At 40.9% G+C, this 27,733-nt stretch overlaps 1 protein-coding gene across 6 annotated transcripts in view; it reads right to left on the reverse strand.

Moving 5' to 3' along the window:
• Positions 1–27,733, reverse strand: part of LOC129854993 (pleckstrin homology domain-containing family A member 7-like) — a 166,773-nt gene that overhangs the window by 123,323 nt on the left and 15,717 nt on the right. The window contains exon 1 of one of the 6 annotated variants that reach the window (XM_055922219.1): positions 11,553–11,934. The exons of the other annotated variants lie outside the window; for them this stretch is intronic. Within the exon in view, the coding sequence (XP_055778194.1) occupies positions 11,553–11,704 (152 nt within the window). The 5' untranslated portion in view covers positions 11,705–11,934. Of the gene's footprint in view, positions 1–11,552; positions 11,935–27,733 lie in introns of those variants that run through there. 6 annotated transcript variants of the gene reach the window in all.

Raw genomic sequence — 27,733 nt, forward strand, 5'->3', positions numbered from 1 at the left:
AGAGCAATACTTCTGACCCGGACCCATTATCCACTATATAGAGCAATACTTCTGACCCGGGCCCATTATCCACTATATAGAGCAATACTTCTGACCCGGGCCCATTATCCACTATATAGAGCAATACTTCTGACCCGGGCCCATTATCCACTATTTAGAGCAATACCTCTGACCCGGGCCCATTATCCACTATTTAGAGCAATACCTCTGACCCGGGCCCATTATCCACTATATAGAGCAATACCTCTGACCCGGGCCCATTATCCACTATATAGAGCAATACTTCTGACCCGGGCCCATTATCCACTATATAGAGCAATACTTCTGACCCGGACCCATTATCCACTATATAGAGCAATACTTCTGACCGGGCCCATTATCCACTATATAGAGCAATATTTCTGACCCAAAAAATATTGTAACCTTTAATTATTGTTGTAGATATTCAACACTACCTCCACCGGAGGACTTGTGGGTTCGGCAGTAATATCAAAACAGAAAACTATTACTTGTAGTTGAATGTCTCTGAACCAAGAGATCCAGCCAAGCAGTCACCAACATATTTTTCTCCACATTCTCCTGACATATGTAGGTGCCTCTGAGAATACTATTGTTTTCAAAATAAAAGTCCCCTGGGTACAAACAATAACAGTGCCTAAATACATTACGCCAAAATAAAAGTAATAACAAACATAAGACTACAATATGTTTCTGAATAGGCGTACGTAAATGTCCGAAAATGATGGATGTTTTGATCAAAGGTTGAAGTGAAGTGATCAAATCATTGCCACCTCCAATCAAGTCAGGAGTTTGAACCTATTGATGAGTCAAAGGACGTCTCTGAACTCAACAATGAATGACATTCTCATGCATGTCAATGGTGCATGTCAATTAGAGATCTTTGTTGAGCAGAAAAAAAGAGCGCCCACTTGGTTATATGAGTAACTGAGAGAAAAGTATTATCCTCACATGAAAGAGAGAAAGATAGCGAGAGGGAGAGAAAGAAATATACATTCTAATGTTCAGTCATGTTCCATCATTTCCCCTATTGCAGAAACTGAACCACACTAACAGCAATCAAATACTCATAAATAACAGTACAAGTATAAGCCTTTGGGGCAGCAGGTAGTCTAGTGGTTAGAGCATTGGACTAAGAATTTGTTCTTAACTGACTTGCCTAGTTAAATAAAGGTTAAATATATATATATATTTTTTAATACATTTCAAAATACATTTAAAAAAATCGCTGCACCTGCGATAACGTCTGCAAATATGTGTACGCGACCAATAAAATTCTACTTGATTTTATTTGACAAGCCCTCTGCGACACCCAGATGAAGATATAATCTCCCTTCTCAACAGTCAAGCTGTGCTACAGCACAATTAGCCTATTTTGGGTTGCTATTGTAACATGGCTTTCGAAACCACAGTATCCCAAATCCAAGAGCATCAACTTGAGAATTTGGAGGGGGATTTGGGCTAGAACTTTCATTTGCATTGCTGTGGTTTCACAAATTCTCTACATCCTCATCTTTTTGTCAGAGCCTCCCTTTGTTCTAAATGTCACCACGTTTACAGTGAAAGGGCAATAGTTGCCTTTTAATCAGGTAATTTGGGTGAGCAGAACTGCTGAGTGAAGAAGTCTCGGTTGGCTGCTTCAAATTTCTCCTCGTTCAGCCAAATGACCCACTTGGTAGGATCAAAGTCACATGTGATCTCCTCTAAAAGGACACAGAAAGGATGCCTTCATAACTAGCCTACTTTACATGTTCACAACTGTGACATATGAGAGGTCTGCACACTATTCTTCTGCATTGCATCTATAGACAAACCGTACTACTAAATAAATGCAGTAGCCGTTATTCCGTTTTTGTTTACAACACTAAAATATCCCCTTACCTGGCCTCAGGACTAAGAGCAACAACAGACAACGATGGATGAATGGGCAAAATGCACTGGGTATAGTTTTACCTCACACGACTGCTCTGTCTAACAATACACCCTGAGGACGAGGACAAACGTGGGCCCTTTGCTAATGGACTGATTTTTTCTCTCCCTCTAACCTGATTTTGCCCAACACACAGAGCTTAGCTGTTACTGCACAGTCCCACTGTATGTCTGACTGGCAGACTGCCCAACACACAGAGCTTAGCTGTTACTGCACAGTCCCACTGTATGTCTGACTGACAGACTGGCCAACAGACAGAGGGTCATACAGACTGGCCGACAGACAGAGGGACAGACAGGCTGGCAGACAGACAGAGGGACAGACACTGGCCAATAGACAGAAACAGACAGACTGATATAGCAGTAGCTAATTACAGTAGCTAACTAGCCAGCTATCCTCTGTAGCTAGCCAGCAAGCTAGCAAGCAACGCTAAAGGGATTGCAAACTTGTTAGATTAACTCTAGCTAAACAAACACATTTTTTCCTAAATATTAGCTAGCTGGCTAGCATTTATGGAGGCCAGCAAACACGTTCCTCACACGCTAGGAACTTATTTCCTCCAACGTTATAATGAAAAGGTGCCTCTCGGTCCCAAAACACATGTTTCTGAAGACTTGTGGGAGGAGTGCTAATGACGTCGCCCGATTGCGTCCAGAATGAGGAGAAAGCCGCCCTGTCCAACTCCTGAAGTGGTCAGACAGATCTAAACACAATCCCACCACAAAACCCGTCTTTTCAATGTGATCTTCGAATTCTGATAGCAGAAGTCGAATGTAAGTGTCAAGTGTAGACACAACCAAAGGGACAGACAGACTGGCCAACAGTCGAACATCACAATAATTCCCAGGCACCAAGTCACTGGCTCTGTCCGAATACCCATAGCAGCGTACAATACTTAAACTGCATCCTAATTTCAGCGTTTTATCTTGTAGAATTCACTCGTCTTTTCCGACTCGTGTTTGACAACAGCTGATAAGAGAAATTGACGCGCTGTACCAAAATGAACGAATGGCGGGAGTCAACGCAATCACGCATTAGATGATGGTTTTGGTGTACTATTTTCAAAAAGTTTACATACTATAAAGCGTTCTTTTTTGCATTCTATTTAGTAAGCTAGTATGGGTATTTGAACACGGCCAATCTCTTGATGACTTAACTCCTCTCTACACCATAACTGCCAGGCACCAAGTCACTCTCTTTTGTGCCAGATGCCAGTGGCCTTGAAGAACATTGAAAAACAGCCAATCAGATCCCACACATGAGACTACAGCGGATTACAATGAGAGATTAATTTTGAGATACAAAGGAAACTGACGAACTAATGTGACATGTAACCAGTTTAGAGCCTGTCTGGGAATAAACTGAAAAACATTTCCTGTGACAAACTTAATGTTACATCTGGCAATCCAGACAGACATGTGGGGGTCATGAATGAATTACAACTCTTTCATGGTTAGACTTCACAAACATCTTTACAGTATAGTGTGCGCTAGGGGACCACTAACTCAATCCCCTCCTCTGAATTATTCACTGTTTCCAAATATATAAACTCTCCCATAGCCAATACAGATCTAAAGTGACAGAGAGAGGTGCCTCAAGAAAACCTGCCATGGGAGAAACACGTAGTCAGACGAAAGTGTTCCTGCATTAAACAATAAGAAAAAGAACAAGGTTATTCTTGGGGAAGTGTTTGGTGTTAAGATTCAATCCAATGCTGTAGTACTCAGTGAGTGTCGTGTTAACTTCTTGAGAATACAGGGGGTGCTGTTTTCGCATTAGCATAATTTGCTCTACAGATTAAACTGCCTCTTATTCAATTATTGCTCTTACTATATGCATATAATTAATACCATTGGATAGAAAACAATCTCTAGTTTCAAAAACCGTTTCAATTTTGTCTCTGAGAGAAACACAAGTCATTTGACAGCACTTTCCCTGACCAAGAAGTAGAATGCAAGATGTCTATGCTCGCTTCAACGCTCTGCCTATATATGGTCACGCCACCTATGACCCGAAACACACTTCATTCGCCTTCCTCTGGGTGTCAAGAGGACGTCAGAGGAGAAATTTTTTGTTTATCTTGTTCTGACGTGAAATAAGACCTATTTCTTTGGCGTGACCGACAACTTCCGGTTCTCTGAATCGCGCGACTTGGAGGTGCGATTGTCTACTGTTTTGCTGCCGTTACGGATGAAAACTATCTCAGTCTCGAATTTTGTTTGATACATGTGACCATATCATCGTAATGTATGTTTTTTCAATATAGTTTAATCAGATTATTTGAATTTTTTCGGGAGTTTTGCGGTGTTCCGTTCTCTGATTTTATTTTCGTTTGAGAGATCCGTGCCACTCGACCAGTACTAATGCTAAATGAAGTGGGAAAGTTGCCATTCTGAATCGAAACAAGGACTCATCTGGACAAAGGACACCTTGATCAACATTCTGATGAAAGATCAGCAATAGTAAGACCCAATTTACGATGTTATTTCATATATCTGTCGTGCATGTGAACTGGTCGTGGGCGCCCAGCTGGTTCTGCCTGGCGTAGCTATGCTAATTTAGCGCTACATTTTGTTTTCGCTATAAAACATTTAATAAATCTGAAATATTGTTTGGATTCACCAGATGTTGGGCTTTCAATATCTGTACGCTGTGTATTTTTCTGAAATGTTTTAAGATGAGTAATTAGTTATATGACGTTGGTCTCTGTAATTGTTCTGGCTGCGTCAGCACTATTTCAGATTGCAGCTGCAATGTAGAACTGTGATTTATACCTGAAAAATGCACATTTTTCAAAAAAAAACTATTCTATACCATAAATATGGTATATCAGACTGTCATCTTATGAAGTTGTTTCTTGGTTAGTGGCTATATATATTTTTATTTAGTCGAATTAGTGATAGCTACTGACGCAGGAAAAAACTGTTGGAGTAAAAAAATGGTGTCTTTTGCTAACGTGGTTAGCTAATAGATTTACATATTGTGTCTTCCCTGTAAAACATTTTAAAAATCTGAAATGGTGGCTTTATTCACAAGATCTGTATCTTTCATCTGGTGTCTTGGACTTGTGATTTAATGATATTTAGATGCTACTATTTAATTGTGACGCTATGCTAGCGATGCTAATCAGTGTGGGGGGGGGGGGTGCTCCCGGATCCGGGGTAGAGGCTCGTTAGAGGTTAAGATAAGACATTCAACCCAATGCTGTGGTACTCAGTGAGTGTCGTGTTAAGATAAGACATTCAACCCAATGCTGTGGTACTCAGTGAGTGTCGTGTTAAGATAAGACATTCAACCCAATGCTGTGGTACTCAGTGAGTGTCGTGTTAAGATAAGACATTCAACCCAATGCTGTAGTACTCAGTGAGTATCGTGTTAAGATAAGACATTCAACCCAATGCTGTGGTACTCAGTGAGTGTCGTGTTAAGATAAGACATTCAATCCAATGCTGTAGTACTCAGTGAGTGTCGTGTTAAGATAAGACATTCAATCCAATGCTGTAGTACTCAGTGAGTGTCGTGTTAAGGTAAGACATTCAACCCAATGCTGTGGTACTCAGTGAGTGTCGTGTTAAGATAAGACATTCAACCCAATGCTGTAGTACTCAGTGAGTATCGTGTTAAGATAAGACATTCAACCCAATGCTGTGGTACTTTATTTATTATTTATTTTACCAGGTAAGTTGACTGAGAACACATTGTCATTTAGATCAACGACCTCAGGAATAGTAACAGGGGAGAGGAGGGAGATGAATTAGCCAATTACAAGCTGGGGATGATGATGCAGCCATGATTCTATAAGGGTCAGATTGGGAATTTAGCCAGGACCTCAGGGTTAACACCCCGACTCTTATGATAAGTGACATGGGATCTTTAGTGACCACAGAGAGTCAGTACACTCGTTTAACCTCTTGAAGCTAGGGGGCAGAATTTCTATGTTTGGAAAAATAACGTGCCCAATGTAAGCTGCCCATTTCTCAAGTCCAGATACTAGAATATGCATATAATTGACAGAGTAGGATAGAAAACACTAAAGTTTCCAAAACTGTCAAAATATTGTCTGTGAGTATAACAGAACTGATTCTGTGGGCGAAAACCTGAGGAAATCCAACCCGGAGTGACTCTTATTTTGAAAAATCACTGTTCCATTGCCTGCCTTTCGTCCATTTAAAGGGATATCAACCAGATTCCTGTGGCTTCCTCAGGGTGTGAACAGTCTTTAGACATAGATTCAAGCTTTTGTTCTGAAAAATGAGCGAGATTTATCAAAACGCGTCAGTGGATAGACGGATGTCCTTATATTAGTTAATGCGCTCGACATTTTCCTTCTCTCCAGTATTGAATGGTTTACAGTCCGGTTGAAATATTATCGATTATTGATGTTAAAAACAACCTGAGGATTGATTATTAAAAACGTTTGACATGTTTCTACGAACTTTACGGATACTATTTTGAATTTTCGTCAAGCCTTGATGACCTGCCTAAGGCTGTGGAATACTGAACATAACGCGCCAAACAAATTGAGTTTTTTTTATATAAAAATAATCTTTATCGAACAAAAGGAACATTTATTGTGTAACTGGGAGTCTCGTGAGTGCAAATATCCGAAGATCATCAAAGGTAAGCGATTAATTTTATTGCTTTTCTGGCTTACGTGACCAATATACATTGCTGCTAGGTGTTCTTAATGTTTTGTCTAGTGATCGATAAACTCACACAAACGTTTGGATTTCTTTCACTGTAAAGCATATTTTCAAAATCTGACACGACAGGTGGATTAACAACAAGCTAAGCTGTGTTTCGCTATATTGCACTTGTGATTTCATGAAAATAAAAAAATGTACGCCAATTTACGCGCTCTGCAATTCAGAGGTTGTTTACGAAAATTATCCCGCTAAAGGGATCCGTGCGTCAAGAAGTATTAACGTCCCATCTGAAAGACAGCACCCTACACAGGGCAATGTCCCCAATCACTGCTCTGGGGCATTGGGATATTTTTTTTTTACCAGAGGAAAGAGTGCCTCCTACTGGCCCTCCAACACCACTTCCATCAGCATCTGGTCTCCCATCCTGGAACCGACCGAAGCTTAGCTTGAGGCAAGCCAGCAGTGGGATGCAGAGTGGTATGCTGCTGGAAGTGGTGTTGGAGGGCCAGTAGGAGGCACCGTTTCCTCAGTGTAGTGTTAAGACATTCAACCCAATGCTGTAGTACTCAGTGTGGTGTTTCTCATAGAGAAGGCCCAGATTGATCTTACAAATGTTTTTATTTGAAATATTTTACCTTTATTTAACTAGGCAAGTCAGTTAAGAACAAATTCTTATTTACAATAACGGCCTACCTCGGACGACACTGGGCCAATTGTGCTCCCCCCTATGGGACTCCCAATTCGAACCAGGGACTGCAGTGCCTTAGACCCCTGCGCCACTCGGGAGCCCGAAGACTAATGTTTCTCCTATATGTTGCTGTAAAGCAGCAATGTCAACAGCAGCTCCAGGTGGTGAGTCTGTGTGCAGCAGAGCACAACAGATACAGGGACGCAAACTGGTGAGGGCCCAAAAAGGGGACACTTTAATTGCACTGAAACATGCAAAAACAAATCCCTGATAGGGGAAAATGCAGGTTTTAACTAATTAAACAGCAAAGAATATGATCTACATGATCAGTCTCTGTGTGTAAAATAAAGTGGTTAATGTGAACCTAACTCACAGCTAAAAAGATTGAAGAAAGCAACCCAATGTTATTTGTTGCCTAGACTTCAAATAACTTGAGAATAAACAATACACTAATATTGCAGTTAGCCATGACAGCCTTTATAATAGAACACTTGTGACCACGACAGCCTTTATAATAGAACACTTGTGACCACGACAGCCTTTATAATAGAACGCTTGTGACCACGACAGCCTTTATAATAGAACGCTTGTGACCACGACAGCCTTTATAATAGAACGCTTGTGACCACGACAGCCTTTATAATAGAACGCTTGTGACCACGACAGCCTTTATAATAGAACGCTTTTGACCATGACAGCCTTTATAATAGAACGCTTGTGACCACGACAGCCTTTATAATAGAACACTTGTGACCATGACAGCCTTTATAATAGAACACTTGTGACCACGACAGCCTTTATAATAGAACACTTGTGACCACGACAGCCTTTATAATAGAACACTTGTGACCACGACAGCCTTTATAATAGAACACTTGTGACCATGACAGCCTTTATAATAGAACGCTTGTGACCACGACAGCCTTTATAATAGAACGCTTGTGACCACGACAGCCTTTATAATAAAACGCTTGTGACCACGACAGCCTTTATAATAGAACGCTTTTGACCATGACAGCCTTTATAATAGAACGCTTGTGACCACGACAGCCTTTATAATAGAATACTTGTGACCATGAAAGCCTTATAATAGAACACTTGTGACCACGACAGCCTTTATAATAGAACGCTTGTGACCACGACAGCCTTTATAATAGAACACTTGTGACCACGACAGCCTTTATAATAGAACGCTTGTGACCACGACAGCCTTTATAATAGAACGCTTGTGACCACGACAGCCTTTATAATAGAACGCTTGTGACCACGACAGCCTTTATAATAGAACGCTTGTGACCACACACACACACATCTAAATATTGCACTTGTTTTTTTCTCATCTTAAAGTAGAAATAGAATGAAACAAACAGGCATTCTATTTATGCTCTATTATAGTGGCCATTATAGTAGACATCGATCAAGTGTGGGCTACGTGTGCAAAAAAATAACGTTCACTGAATAAAACATTTCTAATCCCCTTACTAACACACGTGTTACTGTCAAGTTCAACACAACAAAAACAATATATTTGGGCTACACTGCAGGTTATTACATTGTACACTTTCTGCCTGTGGACATCTGTCCTACAATGTGCCAGTAGAGCATGATACCCTTTGTTGGCATACTTGATCTCTTTCAGGCAGAGAGTACACCTGGCATACCCCTTTTTATCCCCTGTATTGAGAAAGAGAGAAAGAGGGAAAGTGTGTGGTGTTCCTTTCACCTCTATAGTGGCATCCAGTTTAAGCCAGGCCCAGCTCCAGCTACACTTGATCCCTAAATCCACTTAACAAGCAACTCCTCATTTTCACCTAATTCTCTCATTCTGAAAATGAACCACATACTGTAGAGGGAAAACATTATTTAACAGGTGTTAGTTAGTTAGCTAGCATTTCACAGATTACCAGGGTCCAGTAAGCAGCTAACACGTTATAACTTGAGGAACGGCAAGGAGTCGTATACCAGTTAACACTATACTGAATTGGTTAGGTTACTAACGTTAGCTCATCTGATGTTGTAGTCTGACTTTATTAGGAAGCTAATTTTCACACCATAAACTCAATTATTTGATCAGTTAGGTGGGCTAATGTTGCTCAACATTTCTCTGGCTAGCTAACGGAGAATTCGATCCAGCTAGCAAGATATTTTATGATAACAATACTTGTTCCACCACACTTTCTTCCTCACCTCAAACTTTCCAAATGCCAGTTGTTTTTCGGTTACAGCTCATGAAGTACGCTTCATCACCTTCTCACCGTGGTCAGGCTTCTCATCTACTTGACCTCTTCATTATAGACACACTGCTGTAAATTAACTGGCAAACTGACATTCCACTCTCCGCTCTTTTCAGAGCGGTTCTACATGAATCACGTAGGTCATTTATTTTGGATTCAAAACGGCAAATATCGCCAAAAGGTGACTATCCCTGCAGATAACATTGGGTTATGGTTCCTTAGTTATTACATTAAGGACGTACAGTAGGTATGTGACTTGGCACACTAAGACATAGCCATTCCACATCTGCTAGGCTATATCTCAGAGTTTCTCTGGTGCTGGAGCCAGCTCAGGCACCAGGGATGTTGCTGGCCAGTGCCTCAGAGAGTTGTCTATCTGGCACCTATTTAGTCCATTCTCAAGGTTTTTTTTGTAAGCTAAGCTGTCCTCTAAGGAGAACTATAGATTAGTCTGGTAGAAATAAGGTTTGTAAACACCATTTTTTTCCAGACAGCATTCCACACAGACAGCAGTCATAGCACATGATGCGTGCCCAGAGTAAACCTGAGGCAAAACAGCCAGGTACATCCAGTTCTTATATGGCTAACCCCACCACTTCATTGATCTGTGCCATCCACAAGAAACATGGTAGACAACTTCACAACTTCAATGACTAAACACTGATGACACAGTCCTGTACTACTGACCTAAATTATGTGCTCCCTCGCTACACAAGTATTAAAAGGAAAGGATTAGCAGGAAAGTATTCAACCTCAGATACCTCGGACAATCTTCCTATTAAAACTGCCATAACACCTTGGATAATCCTCCTATTAAAACTGCCATAACACCTTGGATAATCTTCCTATTAAAACTGTCCATAACACCTTGGATAATCTTCCTATTAAAACTGCCATAACACACAGGAAAGTATTCAACCTCAGATACCTTGAATAATCTTCCTCTTGTTGAATAGCCACTTCGATTCCCATCTCTTATATCCAAATTAAAATGCATAAAAGGCATAATTTCCTCCTCCTGTTTGATGGTGAATAAATAACAGTAAGTGGAAGCGAATTTTAAAAATTAGCGCAAACGTCAGAATTTAGCTTGGTCGCCACTAGGGGCTAGCCATTTACATTACATTTAAGTCATTTAGCAGACGCTCTTATCCAGAGCGACTTACAAATTGGTAGCCGATCTACAGTGACGTTTTCTGTCACTAGCTTGGCAGTGATGTGAAGTTTGTTCACTAACAGCATTTTGGTTTGCTTGTGAATATCACATTTTGAATTTAAAATGCTTTCTGATGTTTTACAGGAATCTGGTCCTTGTTGTCATCACTGCTTTGCATGTTAAAGTTTTTGGTCAACACAAATATATGTCTATGACCTGTCAGACTCCTACGGTGAGAGGCTATCCACCTGTTGCATGGGCTGGCTTGGGTAAGAGGGACTGGGTAATTGCTGAGCGTGCTAGTAATGCTGTCATATGCCTCCAGTCAATCCAAATGGATCCAATGTTTGCTTTCTGCGGGTGCCGTTAGGGTGTGTATGTGTGTAAGTATATGTGCGCGGTTGACTGTATGTATGCGTGCGTGTGTGTGGTTGACTGCGTGCGTGTGTGTGTGTTTGTGTTCATATGCGCATGTGTATACGACCGGTTAAAACAGTGTGATGCAGATGCCACACGCACTGCTGTCCTGTAGAGTGTGATGTATGACACGGGACGCGTCTTCATCAAAAAACAAATGTAACAAGCTGTAATGTAGCAGTTTATACGCCTCGCTGCTGCTGCGGATCAATATCAATACCACAACAATTTATTTATCTAACACAACTCCTGGGTTGTGTTCATTAGGGCATGCAACTGAAAATGTGTAAGAACGTTTTTGCAACGGAAAACAAAAACTAACGTTTCTCTTCCTGTTTCAGTCCGTTTTCTTCCATTTGGTAATGAAAAAAAAGTGTTGTCAGGATTTGGCAAGGCTGAATTAGATGCCAACATAAGGACCGTATAAAAAAGGTTAAGTAGGTATTAAGTATTGAATGTTTACCTGGGGTTGTAGGTCAGATCCCATGTTGTGGAGATGTAACTTCCTACGCTAGCGACAGCCTTGGTTCGTCTGGGCCATGTGGCGAGACGCTTGATGGGAACCAGTTGGTGACCTGAGTCTCTAGCGGGGTCAGAGCTAAAGCAGGTCCCCATCCTCAGAGGACTAACTGTAGCTAGTCTGTATATTTCTACCTCTATCTCAGGTAGTGTTTTGGCTTATCACTATGTACCATCTCTTTTTCCCCTCCTCCTCTCTTAGTCCCATGCAGTGTTAGTCTTCCCTCCCTTTGTTTCGCTCTCTCCTTCTGTCCTCTATTTCAGTATTCTCTGTCTCTTCCTCTCGGTCTCCTTCCTCTCCAGTGTTGCGCACAAGACACCCTTTCTCGCTCTCTCCACTCCAACTCAGAATGCTAATGTTTTTGCACCCGAGCACTATTGACAGAATGCCTACTGTCTCCCACGGTGCAACGTGGACACTGGACAGACGTTTGGGCCACAACACAATGTATCTGCCAACTCTCGCCATCTCTTCCTCAATTCCTCCTTTGTGAGTGTCCTCCTCCACATCTGTGTTCTGTATGGTCGGGCCCCCACACTGCAAAGACGAGCCCCTCTTGTTTGTCTATTAGAATCAATCATGTTGAGCAGAAGTCATATGCCTATGGGCCCTGGTAAAAAGTAGTGCACTAAATAGGGAATAGGGTGCCATTGGGGAAATAACCATTGAAATCCTATTATTATTAGTTGTTTTGATTAGACACATTTTTGGGATGGTAAAACGTTTTCAGTGTAAACTTAAACTACTAAAACCAGATATAAAGTATGTAGAAAAGATAAAGGAACTATATATATTTTTTATATACACTACCGCTCAAAAGTTTGGGGTCACTTAGGAAAATGCTTGTTTTTGAAAGAAAAGCGTATTTGTCCATTAAAATAACATCAAATTGATCAGGCCAGCATCCCGGAGTCGCCTCTTCACTGCTGACATTTAGACTAGTGTTTTGCGGGTATTATTTAATGAAGCTGCCAGTTGAGGACTTGTGAGGCGTCTGTTTCTCAAATTTGACACTCTAATGTACTTGTCCTCTTGCTCAGTTGTGCACTGGGGCCTCCCACTCTTTCTATTCTGGTTAGAGCCAGTTTGCGCTGTTCTGTGAAGGGAGTAGTACACAGCGTTGTACGAGATCTTCAGTTTCTTGCCAATCACATGGAATAGCCTTCATTTCTCAGAACAAGAATAGACTGACGAGTTTCAGGAGAAAGTAATCGAACCCACAAATGCTGATGCTCCAGATACACAACAAGTCTAAAGAAGGCCAGTTTTATTGCTTCTTTAAATCAGAACATTTTCAGCTGTGCTAACATAATTGCAAAATGGTTTTCTAATGATCAATTAGCCTTTTAAAATGATAAACTTGGATTAGGTAACAACGTGCCATTGGAACACAGGAGTGATGGTTGCTGATAATGGGCCTCTGTACACCTATGTAGATATTCCATAACAAATCTGCCGTTTTAAGCTACAATAGTCATTTACAACATTAACAATGTCTACACTGTATTTCTGATCAATTCAATGTTATTTTAAATGGACAAAAAAAAAGTGTTTTCTTTCAAAGATAAGGACATTTCTCAGTAACCCCAAACTTTTGAACGGTAGTGTAGGTCCGTTAGTCAGGGATAATTGAAAATTCCAAAAACAATGAATTTAGCGTGATAGATTTTGTTATTATGTTTGAGCAAAATAATACAGAATTAGTAATGCTAATTATGCCTAGAATTACAATATTTTCTCTCAGCACCATGGCAGAATATGTAGAATTGCAGCCCCTTTTTGAATTACTAGAAAAGGTATTTCTCCATTCAAGTGGTGTGAGTGAGGGGCTTTGTCCACTCTAGTAATTCTATGCTTTCTCCCCTCGGTCAGGCTTGTGGCCAACACAACAATCCTACACTGCACAACAGAGGTCCAAGCTGGTGGAAACTAGATTACCACTCAGAGAGCCCAAAACAGTGGGCGGGTATTATCCTTTCTTTTCAAGTGATGTCTTCATTTAATATATCCTTCAAGGTGTGTTTAATATTTCTCTACTAGAGAGAAAGAATGAGAGAAAAGGAAGAAAAAAAAGAGCGAGAGCGATTCCATCCTCGGAGGCCTGGACCTCATCTATAGCCCTCGTTTGACGTCCATCAACCTGTTCTGTCAGTATTCGTCCTTGGGAGTTTGTGCTCTTTGTATCCCTTTTGTCTGGCTGTACGAGTGGGAACCTTGTGTAGAAATAACAAGCTGAAGTAATAACATCCTCACAATCCAATATCCTATTCTAATGGGGAGGACTACTTCCAAAGGTTGTGTTAATAGAACATCTCTAGAGATGTCTGCTCTGGCCAGCACTGCTACTGACTGACTGAGCATGTTTTCATATTTTTTACAATAGCAAAGAGTGCTCTCCAATATAATGTGTTCTTCATTGTCTTTGGATGCTCTCTGTTGTCTAAATGATGATCTTCTTCCCCTGTGGTCTGACTGTCCACTTGAAGTTAAGTTATGCCCTTAGAACAGTGCAGTCTGTTTTTATTGTATGTGTGTATGCCTTAACCCCCACATGCCTTATATAATCCCATAACAAGTCAACCCCCCCCCCCCCCCCCCCTCCACCTTCAACTTACTATTGTATACTTCTGGCATTCTCTTAACTTAAGCCTAGGTGTCCCGCTAGCGGGACAACTTCCGGTGAAACTGGAGGGCGCGCAATTCAAATAAATAATCATAAAAAGTATGGTTATTAAACATTTAGGTACATATAAGTGTCTTATATGGGTTGAAAGCTTAAATTCTCGTTAATCTAACTGCACTGTCCGATTTACAGTAGTTATTACAGCGAAAACATGCCAAGCTTTTGTTTGAGGACGGCTCCCCACATCAAAATATTTTTCCACCGGCACAGGTTTCATGAATTCAAATAGCGATTAAATATTCGCTTACTTTTTTAAAAATCTCCTCTGATTTGTCATCCAAAGGGTCCCAGCTATCTTCTTTATATCCCAAAAAAGTCTGTTTAGTTGACGCCATCGATTTGAGTAATCCACTCGTTCAACACGCAGAGAAAGGAATCCGAAAATCTACCCCTAAACTTTGTTTCAACAAGTCAAAATAAGTTTCTATTTACTCCTCAGGTAACCAAAAATGTAATCAAACTATAATATTTCTTACGGAAAGAAGTATGTTCAATAGGAATCCGATTTTAAACAGGTGCGTCCTGTCTTCATGGTGAGAGCGAATTTCCAAGACTGTGTCCCTGTACTAAAACTGATATTTCTTATTCGTTTTGGAAGTTACAAGCCTGAAACCTTGAACAGAGACTGCTGACACCCTGTGGAATCCATAGGAATTGCACCCTGGGCACTAATTTTCAGTATGCCCTATACTTACCATTGTAAGAGCGTCTCAAAAAAACAAAAAAAACATTCAGGTTGGTTTTTCTTTGAATTTTCTCCTACCATATCTATTGTTTTATATTCTCCTACATTATTTTAACATTTCTACAAACTTCAACATCTTTTATTTCCAATGGTACCAATTATATGCATATCCTGGCTTCAGAGCCTGAGCAACAGGCAGTTTACTTTGGACACGTCATTCAGGCGGAAATTGAGAAAAAAGGGGCCTAGCCCTAATTAAGAAACATGAATACCAAGACAACGTGGGAGAGTTCTGGTGAAATGCCCTCACAATGTTTCTCTCTCAGTAGTGTGGTCTTGCCTGGTCCCATATCTGTTTTTGCGGTCTTACCAACTCCTACAATCATTGTCACGCCATTTGGAGAAAAGAACTGAGCTGGTGGAAACTACATTCCACTCAGAGAGCCCAAAACAGTGGGTGGGTATTATCCTTTCTTTTCAAGTGATATTTTCATTTAATATACCCTTCAAGGTATGTTTGCGTACATCTTTCTCTACTAGAGAAAGAAAAAGAAAGAGAGAGACAGAGATATACAGAGACAGAAGGGTAGAGTAGCCGAGGGTGTGATACCATTTTCCTGACAGTGTGTAAGACTCAGGGCATTTATACTACACTAAACACATATATAAAAGATTTTACTGAGTTACAGTTCATATAAGGAAATCAGTCTATTGAAATAAATTCATTAGGCCCTAATCTATGGAGTTCACATGACTGGGAATACAGATATACATCTCTTGGTCACAGATACCTTAAAAAAGTAGGGCCGTGGATCAGAAAACCAGTCTATCTGTTTTGAATACCATTTATCTCATGCAGCGCAATACATCTCCTTCGCTGATCAGGCTGTTGAATGTTGTCCCACTCCTCTTCAATGGCTGTGCGAAGTTGCTGGATATTGGCGAGAATTGTAACACACTGTCGTACCAATCGATCCCGAGCATCCCAAACATGCTCAATTGGTAACATGTCTGGTGAGTATGCAGGCCATGGAAGAACTGGGACATTTTTAGCTTCCAGGAATTGTGTACAGATCCTTGCGACATGGGGCTGTGCATTATCATGCTGAAACATAAATGGCACGACAATGGGCCTCAGGATCTCGTCACGTTATCTCTGTGCATTCAAATTGCCATTGATAAAATGCAATTGTGTTTGTTTTTGTCCGTAGCCTATGCCTGTCCATTCCATTACCCAGTGGGGAAAAAGTACCCAATTGTCATACTTGAGTGAAAGTAAAGATACCTTAATAGAAAATGAGTCTGACTCAAGTAAAAGTCACCCAGTAAAATACTACATGAGTAAAAGTCTAAAAGTATTAGGTTTTAAACATACTTAAGAATCAAAAGTAAATGTAATTGCTAAAATATACTTAAGTATCAAAAGTGAAAGTATGAAGAATTAAATTCCTTACATTAAGCAAATGGCAAAATTGTATTGTTTTATTTATTTATGGAAAGCCAGGGGCAGGCTACAACACTCAAGGCATAATTTACAAATGTAGCATTTGTGTTTAGTGAGTCAGATCAGAGGCAGTAGGAATGACTAGGGTTGTTCTCTTTAAGACCATTTTCTGTCCTGCTAAGCATTCAAAATGTAACAAGTACTGTTGGGTGTCAGGGAAAATGTATGGAGTACATATAAATGATTTTCTTTAGGAATGTAGTGAAGTAAAAATATAAATAGTAAAGTAAAGTACAGATACCCAAAAAACTACTTTAAAGTATTTTTACTTAAGTACTTTACACCACTGCTATTACCCCACCGCCACTATGGGGCACTCTGTTCACAAAATTGACATCAGGAAAACGCTTGCCCACGGGACGCCATACACGTGGTCTGCGGTTGTGAGGCCGGTTGGACGTACTGCCAAATTCTCTAAAATGACATTGGAGGCGGCTTCTGGTAGAGAAATGAACATTAAATTATCTGGCAACATCTCTGGTGGACGTTCCTTCAGTCTGCATGCCAATTCCATGCTCCCTCAAAATTTGAGACATTTGTGGCGTTGTGTGACAAAACTGCACATATTAGAGTGGCCTTTTATTGTCCTCAGCACAAGGTGCACCTGTGTAATGATCATGCTGTTTATTCAGCTTCTTGATATGCCACAACCGTCAGGTGGATAGATTATCTTGGCAAAGGAGAAATGCTCACTAACAGGGATATAAACAAATTTGAGAGATAAGCTTTTTGTGCTTATGGAAAATTCATGGGATCTGTTATTTCAGCTCATGAAACATGGGACCAACACTTTACATCTTGCTTTGAAATTTTTGTTCAGTATATAAACAAGTGTTACTGATCAGAACACTAACTTCCCAGCAGAAATAAACACAGCCCTGATGTTAGAGCAACAGCACCACAGATAAAGAATGTATATTCTGGTAACCCTGGTTTCCAGTTAGGCCTCCACTCTCAGCACTCTATAGACTACTACACCAGGGGTCTACAACCTCCATTCTCAGCACTCTATAGACTACTACACCAGGGGTCTACAACCTCCACTCTCAGCACTCTATAGACTACTACACCAGGGGTCTATAACCTTTTCTTGCCCAGGGACCCCCTCCCAGGCAAACGGGCGACCCAGAGACCCTCCTCCCAGCTTCCAACCGCTCTGAAGATAGGAAACACTGTCACCACCGACAAATCCACTATAATTGAGAATTTCAATAAGCATTTTTCTACGGCTGGCCATGCTTTCCACCTGGCTACCCCTACCCCGGACAACAGCACTGCCCTCCCCTCTGCCACTCGCCCAAGCCTTCCCCATTTCTCTTTCTCCCAAATACAGTCAGCTGATGTTCTTAATGAGCTGCAAAATCTGGACCCTTACAAATCAGCCGGGCTAGATAATCTGGACCCTTTCTTTCTAAAACTATCTGCTGAAATTGTTGCCACCCCTATTACTAGCCTCTTCAACCTCTCTTTCGTGTCGTCTGAGATCCCCAAAGATTGGAAAGCAGCTGCGGTTATCCCCCTCTTCAAAGGGGGGGACACCCTTGACCCTAACTGCTACAGACCTATATCTATCCTACCCTGCCTTTCTAAGGTCTTCGAAAGCCAAGTCAACAAACAGATTACCGACCATTTCGAATCACACCACACCTTCTCCGCTATGCAATCTGGTTTCAGAGCTGGTCATGGGTGCACCTCAGCCACGCTCAAGGTCATAAACGATATCGTAACCGCCATCGATAGGAAACAATACTGTGCAGCCGTATTCATTGACCTGGCCAAGGCTTTTGGCTCTGTCAATCACCACATCCTCATTGGCAGACTCGACAGCCTTGGTTTCTCTAATGATTGCCTCGCCTGGTTCACCAACTACTTCTCTGATAGAGTTCAGTGTGTCAAATCGGAGGGTCTGTTGTCCGGGCCTCTGGCAGTCTCTATGGGGGTGCCACAGGGTTCAATTCTTGGACCGACTCTCTTCTCTGTTTACATCAATGATGTCGCTCTTGCTGCTGGTGATTCTCTGATCCACCTCTACGCAGACGACACTATTCTGTATACTTCTGGCCCTTCTTTTGACACTGTGTTAACAACCCTCCAGGCGAGCTTCAATGCCATACAACTCTCCTTCCGTGGCCTCCAACTGCTCTTAAATACAAGTAAAACCAAATGCATGCTCTTCAACCGATCGCTGCCTGCTCCTGCCCGCCTGTCCAACATCACTACTTTGGACGGCTCTGACTTAGAATATGCGGACAACTACAAATACCTAGGTGTCTGGTTAGACTGTAAACTCTCCTTCCAGACCCACATCAAACATCTCCAATCCAAAGTCAAATCTAGAATTGGCTTCCTATTCCGCAACAAAGCATCCTTTACTCATGCTGCCAAACATACCCTTGTAAAACTGACCATCCTACCAATCCTCGACTTCGGTGATGTCATTTACAAAATAGCCTCCAAAACCCTACTCAATAAATTGGATGCAGTCTATCACAGTGCCATCCGTTTTGTCACCAAAGCCCCATATACTACCCACCACTGCGACCTGTACACTCTCGTTGGCTGGCCCTCGCTTCATACTCGTCGCCAAACCCACTGGTTCCAGGTCATCTACAAGACCCTGCTAGGTAAAGTCCCCCCTTATCTCAGCTCGCTGGTCACCATAGCAGCACCTACCTGTAGCACGCGCTCCAGCAGGTATATCTCTCTAGTCACCCCCAAAACCAATTCTTCCTTTGGACGCCTCTCCTTCCAGTTCTCTGCTGCCAATGACTGGAACGAACTACAAAAATCTCTGAAACTGGAAACACCTATCTCCCTCACTAGCTTTAAGCACCAGCTGTCAGAGCAGCTCATAGATTACTGCACCTGTACATAACCAATCTACAATTTAGCCCAAACAACTACCTCTTTACCTACTGTATTTATTTATTAATTTATTTTGCTCCTTTGCACCCCATTATTTCTGTCTCTACTTTGCACTTTCTTCCAATGCAAACCAACCATTCCAGTGGTTTTTTTTTAGTTTTTATTTTACTTGCTGTGTTGTACTCACTTCGCCTCCATGGCCTTTTTATATTTTTATTTATTTATACATATATCTGTTTGCCTTCACCTCCCTTATCTCACCTCACTTGCTCACATTGTATATAGACTTATTTTTTTTCACTGTATTATTGACTATATGTTTGTTTTTACTCCATGTGTAACTATGTGTTGTTGTATGTGTCGAACTGCTTTGCTTTATCTTGGCCAGGTCGCAATTGTAAATGAGAACGTGTTCTCAATTTGCCTACCTGGTTAAATAAAGGTTAAATAAAAAATAAAAATAAAAATTTAAAAAAAGATGGTCACGTCTTGTCTTATCAGGTGAATGATAAATGGCAAGGGGAAGTAATCAACATTTTAAAATGAATAGATTTGGTAGATCATTATTTCAACCTCCCCACATTATAACTGAAAGAGGAAGTGTAAACTTTAGCTAGAAAGGTAAATCCAAACACATTTTCACTAAGAACAGCTGTTTAGCTGGTTAAACAAAGGTTAGCCGTGTTTTGGCAATAATGTATGTCCAATTCAAGAAAGCTCACCAGAAAGCTCACTAGCAGCTAGCGGTACTCGCCTCATGGTAGCCTATTTCCTTTTTCAAAGCCTGTCAGATTCTCCAGTGAGTGCAATTGTCTGCAATAAGTGTAGTTTTCTACATTGTAGTAGTGGAGAAATCATTTGAAAGAAGATATTCTCCTATTTTCTACTGTAGGTATGTAATTCAAAATCAGTTTATTCTTGTTACGGATACAGGTATCCTGTGTGTGTGTATCCTGTGTGTGTATTTCTTTTCTCTCCTTCTCCCCTCACAGGTGGCAATCACCAGTCACCAATCAGTCATCAATCAGAAGAAACACCTCCTCCTGTTTCCATTACCCAATCACATCCCCTTTCCCTTGGTTTAAAAACCCATTCAGTTGTTTTCCCTGGAGCTCAATCTCTCAATTTCTCTCTTCGTATGCAGAGATCTCTTTTGTTTTTGCAACTACATTTCACTTTGTCCGTTATCCTGTGAGTATTGTTTTGTTATGGTGTTTGATGGTGGGTAAGGGGGTACCAAGACAAGTTGCCTATGGGCATACACTACCCGTAGGGAAACTTTGTCTAAATACACTAGTTAGAACTCGGCGAACCACCTGCTGTATTTTTGGTTAGTTAGTTGTATTGAAGTAGGCTAGTCTAGCTTAGGGGTGTTTTTGGATATTTGTTTCTTTCCTTGGGTCCAGCTCAGCCCCTTTTCCCGCCCCCCTTTACCGTGTGTTTAAAAATAAACCATGTGTTTGACGGTAATTTAGTTGTCTGTGATTTTTGTTCTCACTTACTTTTTCACTAGTATACTTTGCATGAGTTATGTTACGGGTCTCGTTACCATCCCCCCTAGACGGCCGGGCCAAAGGGATTCGTAACAACTCTGTTGTTGCGAGCAAACATGTTTTATATACAGAGGGGCAAAAAAGTATTTAGTCAGCCACCAATTGTGCAAGTTCTCCCACTTAAAAAGATGAGGCCTGTCATTTTCATCATAGGTGCACTTTGCAAATTATGGTGGAAAATAAATATTTGGTCAATAACAAAAGTTTCTCAATACTTTTATATACCCTTTGTTGGCAATGACAGAGGTCAAACGTTTTCTGTAAGTCTTCACAAGGTTTTCACACACTGTTGCTGGTATTTTGGCCCATTCCTCCATGCAGATCTCCTCTAGAGCAGTGATGTTTTGGGGCTGTTGCTGGGCAACACGGACTTTCAACTCCCTCCAAAGATTTTCTATGAGGTTGAGATCTGGAGACTGGCTAGGCCACTCCAGGACCTTGAAATGCTTCTTCGTTGCCCGGGCGGTGTGTTTGGGATCATTGTCATGCTGAAAGACCCAGCCACGTTTCATCTTCAATGCCTTTGCTGATGGAAGGAGGTTTTCACTCAATCTCACGATACATGGCCCCGTTCATTCTGTCCTTTACACGGATCAGTCGCGCTGGTCCCTTTGCAGAAAAACAGCCCCAAAGCATGATGTTTCCACCCCCATGCTTCACAGTAGGTATGGTGTTCTTTGGATGCAACTCAGCATTCTTTGTCCTCCAAACACGACGAGCTGAGTCTTTACCAAAAAGTTCTATTTTGGTTTCATCTGACCATTGACATTCTCCCAATCTTCTGGATCATCCAAATGCTCTCTAGCAAACTTCAGACGGGCCTGGACATGTACTGGCTTAAGCAGGGGGACACATCTGGCACTGCAGGATTTGAGTCCCTGGCGGCATAATGTGTTACTGATGGTAGGCTTTGTTACTTTGGTCCCAGCTCTCTGCAGGTCATTCACTAGGTCCCCCCATGTGGTTCTGGGATTTTTGCTCACCGTTCTTGTGATCATTTTGACCCCACAGGGTGAGATCTTGCGTGGAGCCCCAGATCGAGGGAGATTATCAGTGGTCTTGTATGTCTTCCATTTCCTAATAATTGCTCCCACAGTTGATTTCTTCAAACCAAGCTGCTTACCTATTGCAGATTCAGTCTTCCCAGCCTGGTGCAGGTCTACAATTTTGTTTTGACAGCTCTTTGGTCTTGGCCATAGTGGAGTTTGGAGTGTGACTGTTTGAGGTTGTGGACAGGTGTCTTTTATACTGATAACAAGTTCAAACAGGTGCCATTAATACAGGTAACGAGTGGAGGACAGAGGAGCCAGAAATCTTGCTTGTTTGTAGGTGACCAAATACTTATTTTCCACCATAATTTGCAAATAAATTCATTAAAAATCATACAATGTGATTTTCTGGATTTTTTTTTTTTCATTTTGTCTGTCATAGTTGAAGTGTACCTATGATGAAAATTACAGGCCTCATCTTTTTAAGTGGGAGAACTTGCGCAATTCGTGGCTGACTAAATACTTTTTGCCCCACTGTATATTTGAGGACCCCTGGGTTGAATACCCCTGCACTACACAGTATATGCTATTGTAACAGTGCATAGATTTATCTTATCATGACCCCCAAGTTCTACACACCTAAAAACACGCAAATAATGTGAAAGCACATTTCAATTCACACTACAAATAGCAGCTCTGCTGGCTATTAAAATATTAATGGACTATCTGTGGATATGAGTTGCGATATAGGCTACAATCTACTAATAGATAAGAAATCTAAGAGACAGCACCGGCTGAGGGTAGTTAAAGGGTTTCAATCCCAGTCTTACCTCTGGTACAGCTGGACACACACGGCAATAGTCTATTATGCATTACCTTATCTTTATCAGAGGCACCAATGGCAAACTTATGCTTTAACTGAACTGGAAGACCAGGGGCCAGGTTCACAAATCACTACTTCTGAAAAAACGTTAGTTTTTTTAAATTTTCGCCTAAAATGACATACCCAAATCTAACTGCCTGCAGCCCAGGACCTGAAGCAAGGATATGCATATTATTGAGACCATTTGAAAGGAAACACTTGGTAGTTTGAAATTAATGTTGGAGAATGACACAGATCTGGTAAGATAATACTAACAAAAATCTTGCATTTTCTATTTACTTTTCCCCCCATCAAAAAAATAAAAAATGCTATCTCATATTGCAGTTTAGGCACAATTTCGATTTTGGCCACTAGATGGAAGCACTGTGCAAAGTTTCAGATTGATCCAGAGAAGCATTACAATACCGGACAATATTTTGTATCAAGTCTGCCCAAATGTGCCGAATTGGTCAATTGAAACATTTAAATACATACAAAAATAATATGGTAATACAAAATTTAAGTTTACACACTCCCAGGAATGTCATACATGATAGATCACTAACTTTCGAACTTCTAGATGGCCTGTGCGGGGTGGGTGTGGAGCCAGAGACAGCAGGGGTTCCTACATTTGAATATAAAAATTGACTAACAAAACTGTTATATTTAATCTCTGGGACCCTCAGGATAACAAATCAGAGCAAGATTACTGAATGTATCAAACCAGTTGCCGTGATAAAAGTTGTTGTGCACTCCTCAAACAAGGAACTTAATAAATAACTTCTGTGTCATTTACATTAGTGACGTGCTTGAAACAAATAAATAAGCCTATGTGACAGGGATGATAGGATTTGGTCCACTATAAAAGTTGATATTTTATTACATTTATCTGCTGTCATTTTTTTTTAGTTGGCTCGCGAACCCTTTATACACAAAAACAAACTTTATTTTTCACACGTTATAGCCATCAGACTAGCTATATCAAAACCAAAAATGGATAACCAAGGAAAGTGCAATATAAACTTCAGCAAAGAAGACCTTGAAATGATGGTGAAGGAAATAGCACCCAGGAAAAGGTTGCTGTTGGGGAGACTCGATAACTGCCGGGTCACTGCAGAGACCAAAAAGAAAAGATGGGCGAAAGTGGCTGAGTCTCTGCTGTCGGTGCGTATGGCAAGGGACAGTGACGCCGTAAAAAAAAGTGGTTCGACATGAAGTCGGCTGCTAAAAAGAAGGGAGCTGAGAGAAGCAGGGACTTGACGTTTATCGAGTTCTTCTTTGCAAATCGAGCTAATGCTAGCTATTTAACACTTATAGAATATTGTAATATATTGTTAGTTACCAGCTAGATAGTTTTCTTGCTGTATTTAAATATCCGGTAGACAACTATGGCGCAAGAAAACATTGATGGTTACAAAAGTATCCATTCATCTCAAGACGAGAGTTTAACTGTCCTAAAGTTAAGTACATTTTTAAGAATCCCATTTCTTCACTTTTTTCTTAGGAAGAAACATAGGGGGAAAAATTAACATTTCCAATAACTTTATTGAGGAATAGCAACTTAGCTTAACATTTACATTTTTTTATTTAACCATTATTTAACTAGGCAAGTCAGTTTAGAACAAATTCTTATTTACAATGACAGCTTACACAGGCCAAACCCGGACGACGCTGGGCCAATTGTGCGCTGCCCTATGAGACTCCCAATCACGGCCGGTTGTGATACAGCCTGGATTCGAACTAGGGTGTCTGTTGTGACGCCTCAAGGAATGAGATGCAGTGCCTTAGACCGCTGTTCCACTCGGGAGCCCATAAGTCTATAGTTAAAGAAAAAATGTCAGTTAAGAAATTTCTTCTGAAGAAGGTTTTGTGAATCTGGGCCCAGGTGTGTTAATTTTAGTCAATCACTGAACTGACCAACTGAGCAAGTTGATCAGTTCAGTAATTGACTAAATTCAACACCTGGTCTTCCAGGTGGGTTAAGGCAAAATCCTGCATACAGTACCTAGGGCCCTATAAAATATTTGTAAATGTTTTGACTGATTCCGTTTAGTTTTTTTCCCCAAATTCAGTTCTCCTTTTGTTTTTCCAAGTTTCTGTTTCCACAATTTTGTTTTTATTGAAAAATATCTAAATTGGATGTCCTAAGTCTACAACAATGCTTAAACCACATCAGATGACCACTTTTAAGGTCTGGGAAAATGTTGGTGTGCAGCTACCCTCTAAATCCAGTGCACCCCTAACAAGAGGCTGTTTGGTGATTTTTTTGTAGCACACGTGTTGGTAGAGTTTAAACACTGGATTGATGCAAATAATCATGAAATCATTGGCTACTTTGTAGTTAACATTTAATTGAGAAGGTTTTTGGGAAAGCCTTTCCATCTACCAGAAGATTTTTCTTTAGCATCATCGCTAACGGCTACACAAAGTGGTAGCTGTGCACACCCCGCAAATACACAGACGGGGAATACACCTTGCCTCTTCAAGAAATACAAATCACTGATGCATTCTGTTCATGTCTTATCATAAACCTGGGCAAATTAATTAATTTCATACATTTTAGTTGATTCCCTACTAATAAGTTCAATACACTTTAGAATATTGTTGAATTCTGTTTTGTCTGGATTCTGTGATTCTGTCTGCATTTTCCGTATTGCAGATTTTATAGTGCACTACATACCCTGCAGCTCTCCAGGAACAGGGTTGCCTACCCCTGGTCTAGATTGTTAGTTCTCAAATATGATCGTATTAAAAAATGTATAGTTCCATTATCTTTTCTACATATTTTATATATGGTTTTAGTTGTTTAAGTTTACACTGAAAACGTTTTACCATTCTGAAAATTATAGCAGTGGTCCGTCGCTGCTAAGTCGTTACCGACACTCCCGAAAATATGATAATTATTTATTTTTGATCATTTTCAGAATGGTAAAACGTTTTGACAACACACACAGTGGTGGGATCAGTGACTATGCAGGGCCTCATAACTGACCATGCCCCCAACATGGCAAACATCAAAAGTGCCCAGCATGAAGACAATGTGCAAAGATCCCACACTAAGATCATGAGACAGGTGTAACCATGGCGATCTGATGTGCAGCGTGACAAGCACAGACAGGAGGGTGAACTGGAGAAATAAAGCTAATTCTACTCTGACATCTGGGTTTTGTTTAGTATGAGTCACATACATATACAAAAACACACATACACGCTTGCTTACAGACACACGATTTCTGTATTCCCCTATCGAGCTCTGAAAGGCCTTAATACATACACACTCACGCTTACACACACACTCACGCAAAATGCACAAGGAAGGCTTATCTTTAGATGCCATTCTCCAACTCAATGTGGACAGGAATAAAGAAAGTGGTTTTAACGTTACATTGACATTTGAGCCTTTTAGTCTTTTCTCTCTGCCCACCTAAGACATTGTCAGTTAGTCAGAGAACTGGAATAACACAGTCATTCTAATGTGACTCCCAAAAGGCACCCTTACTCCCTACATAGTGCATTACATTTGACCAGAGCCCTATGGGTCCGGGTCAAAAGTAGTGCACTATATAGGGAATAGGGTGCCATTTGGGACACAGATTAAAATATTCCCATCCTAACAAGATACAAGGTACAGTACTAAAAACAGTCTTGGCCTATACCATAGCAAATACAATGTTATACAGAGTAGGCCTGAAGTGAAGAAAACACACAATAACTATGGAGTGATTATGAATTATTAGGAGATAAAAATCATAGGTTGTGGGAAGCAAAACCTGGCAGGCTTGTATTGTTTAATTACAACAGACAAATAGGGATTTTAATTTCAGTATAGACTTAATTTCATATTCACAAAAGAACTCAAAAGCCACTAGCCTGGTCTCTCAACAATAAATTGTCTATTAGCAAACAGATGTGAATAAACAATGTCTCTTTCGAATCTAATACATTCTTAAAATGCCACTTAAAACAATGCGTCCATCACCCTCCCCAAGTAATAATTAGTCATTCAAGATATTTTACAAGATTAAAATGCTATCTTTGCAACAGGACAAAGTCAAAGATGGAAGCTGAGTTTATGAAGTACTCTATGGGCGCCAGTCAAACATATTACACTGTTTGGGTCAGGTTGGATTCTTACTTTCAGCATCAAGAATCATATCTCATGAAGAACCATCGGGAATCATATCTCATGAAGAACCATCGGGAATCATATCTCATGAAGAACCATCGGGAATCATATCTCATGAAGAAGCATCTGGAATCATATCTCATGAAGAAGCATCGGAAATCATATCTCATGAAGAAGCATCGGGAATCATATCGCATGAAGAAGCATCGGGAATCATATCTCATGAAGAACCATCGGGAATCATATCTCATGAAGAAGCATATCTCATGAATAAGCATCAGGAATCATATCTCATGAAGAAGCCTCAAGAACCATATCATCTCATGAAGCATCAGGAACCATATCTAATGAAGCATCAGGAATCATATCTCATGAAGAAGCATCAGGAATCATATCTCATGAAGAAGCATCAGGAACCATTTCTAATGAAGAAGCATCAGGAATCATATCTCATGAAGAAGCATCAGGAATCATATCTCATGAAGAAGCATCAGGAATCATATCTCATGAAGAAGCTTCAGTACGAACATTACTCATTAGTCAACACACACTCCTCCACTCTCTGCACACGCACACCCAAACACCTGACACCCAAACACCTAACATAAATGTAGAAATCAGGCATTCCTCTGGCTCTGACCACCGGAGCTACCAGAGACGCCAGCCTCAACACGAACGTGTCCACCACAACCGGAGCTACCAGAGACGCCAGCCTCAACATGGACGTGTCCACCACCACCGGAGCTACCATACACCCCAACATGAACCCCAGCAGACAACAAGCTGGCCTCACCACAACAGAGACACGAGGGATCCAGGGCAGTTGTCACGACAGCACACCTGGCTAGGTGCAGTGG

The sequence above is a fragment of the Salvelinus fontinalis genome, chromosome 5 (genome assembly GCF_029448725.1).
Source record: "Salvelinus fontinalis isolate EN_2023a chromosome 5, ASM2944872v1, whole genome shotgun sequence".
NCBI lineage: Eukaryota > Metazoa > Chordata > Actinopteri > Salmoniformes > Salmonidae > Salvelinus > Salvelinus fontinalis.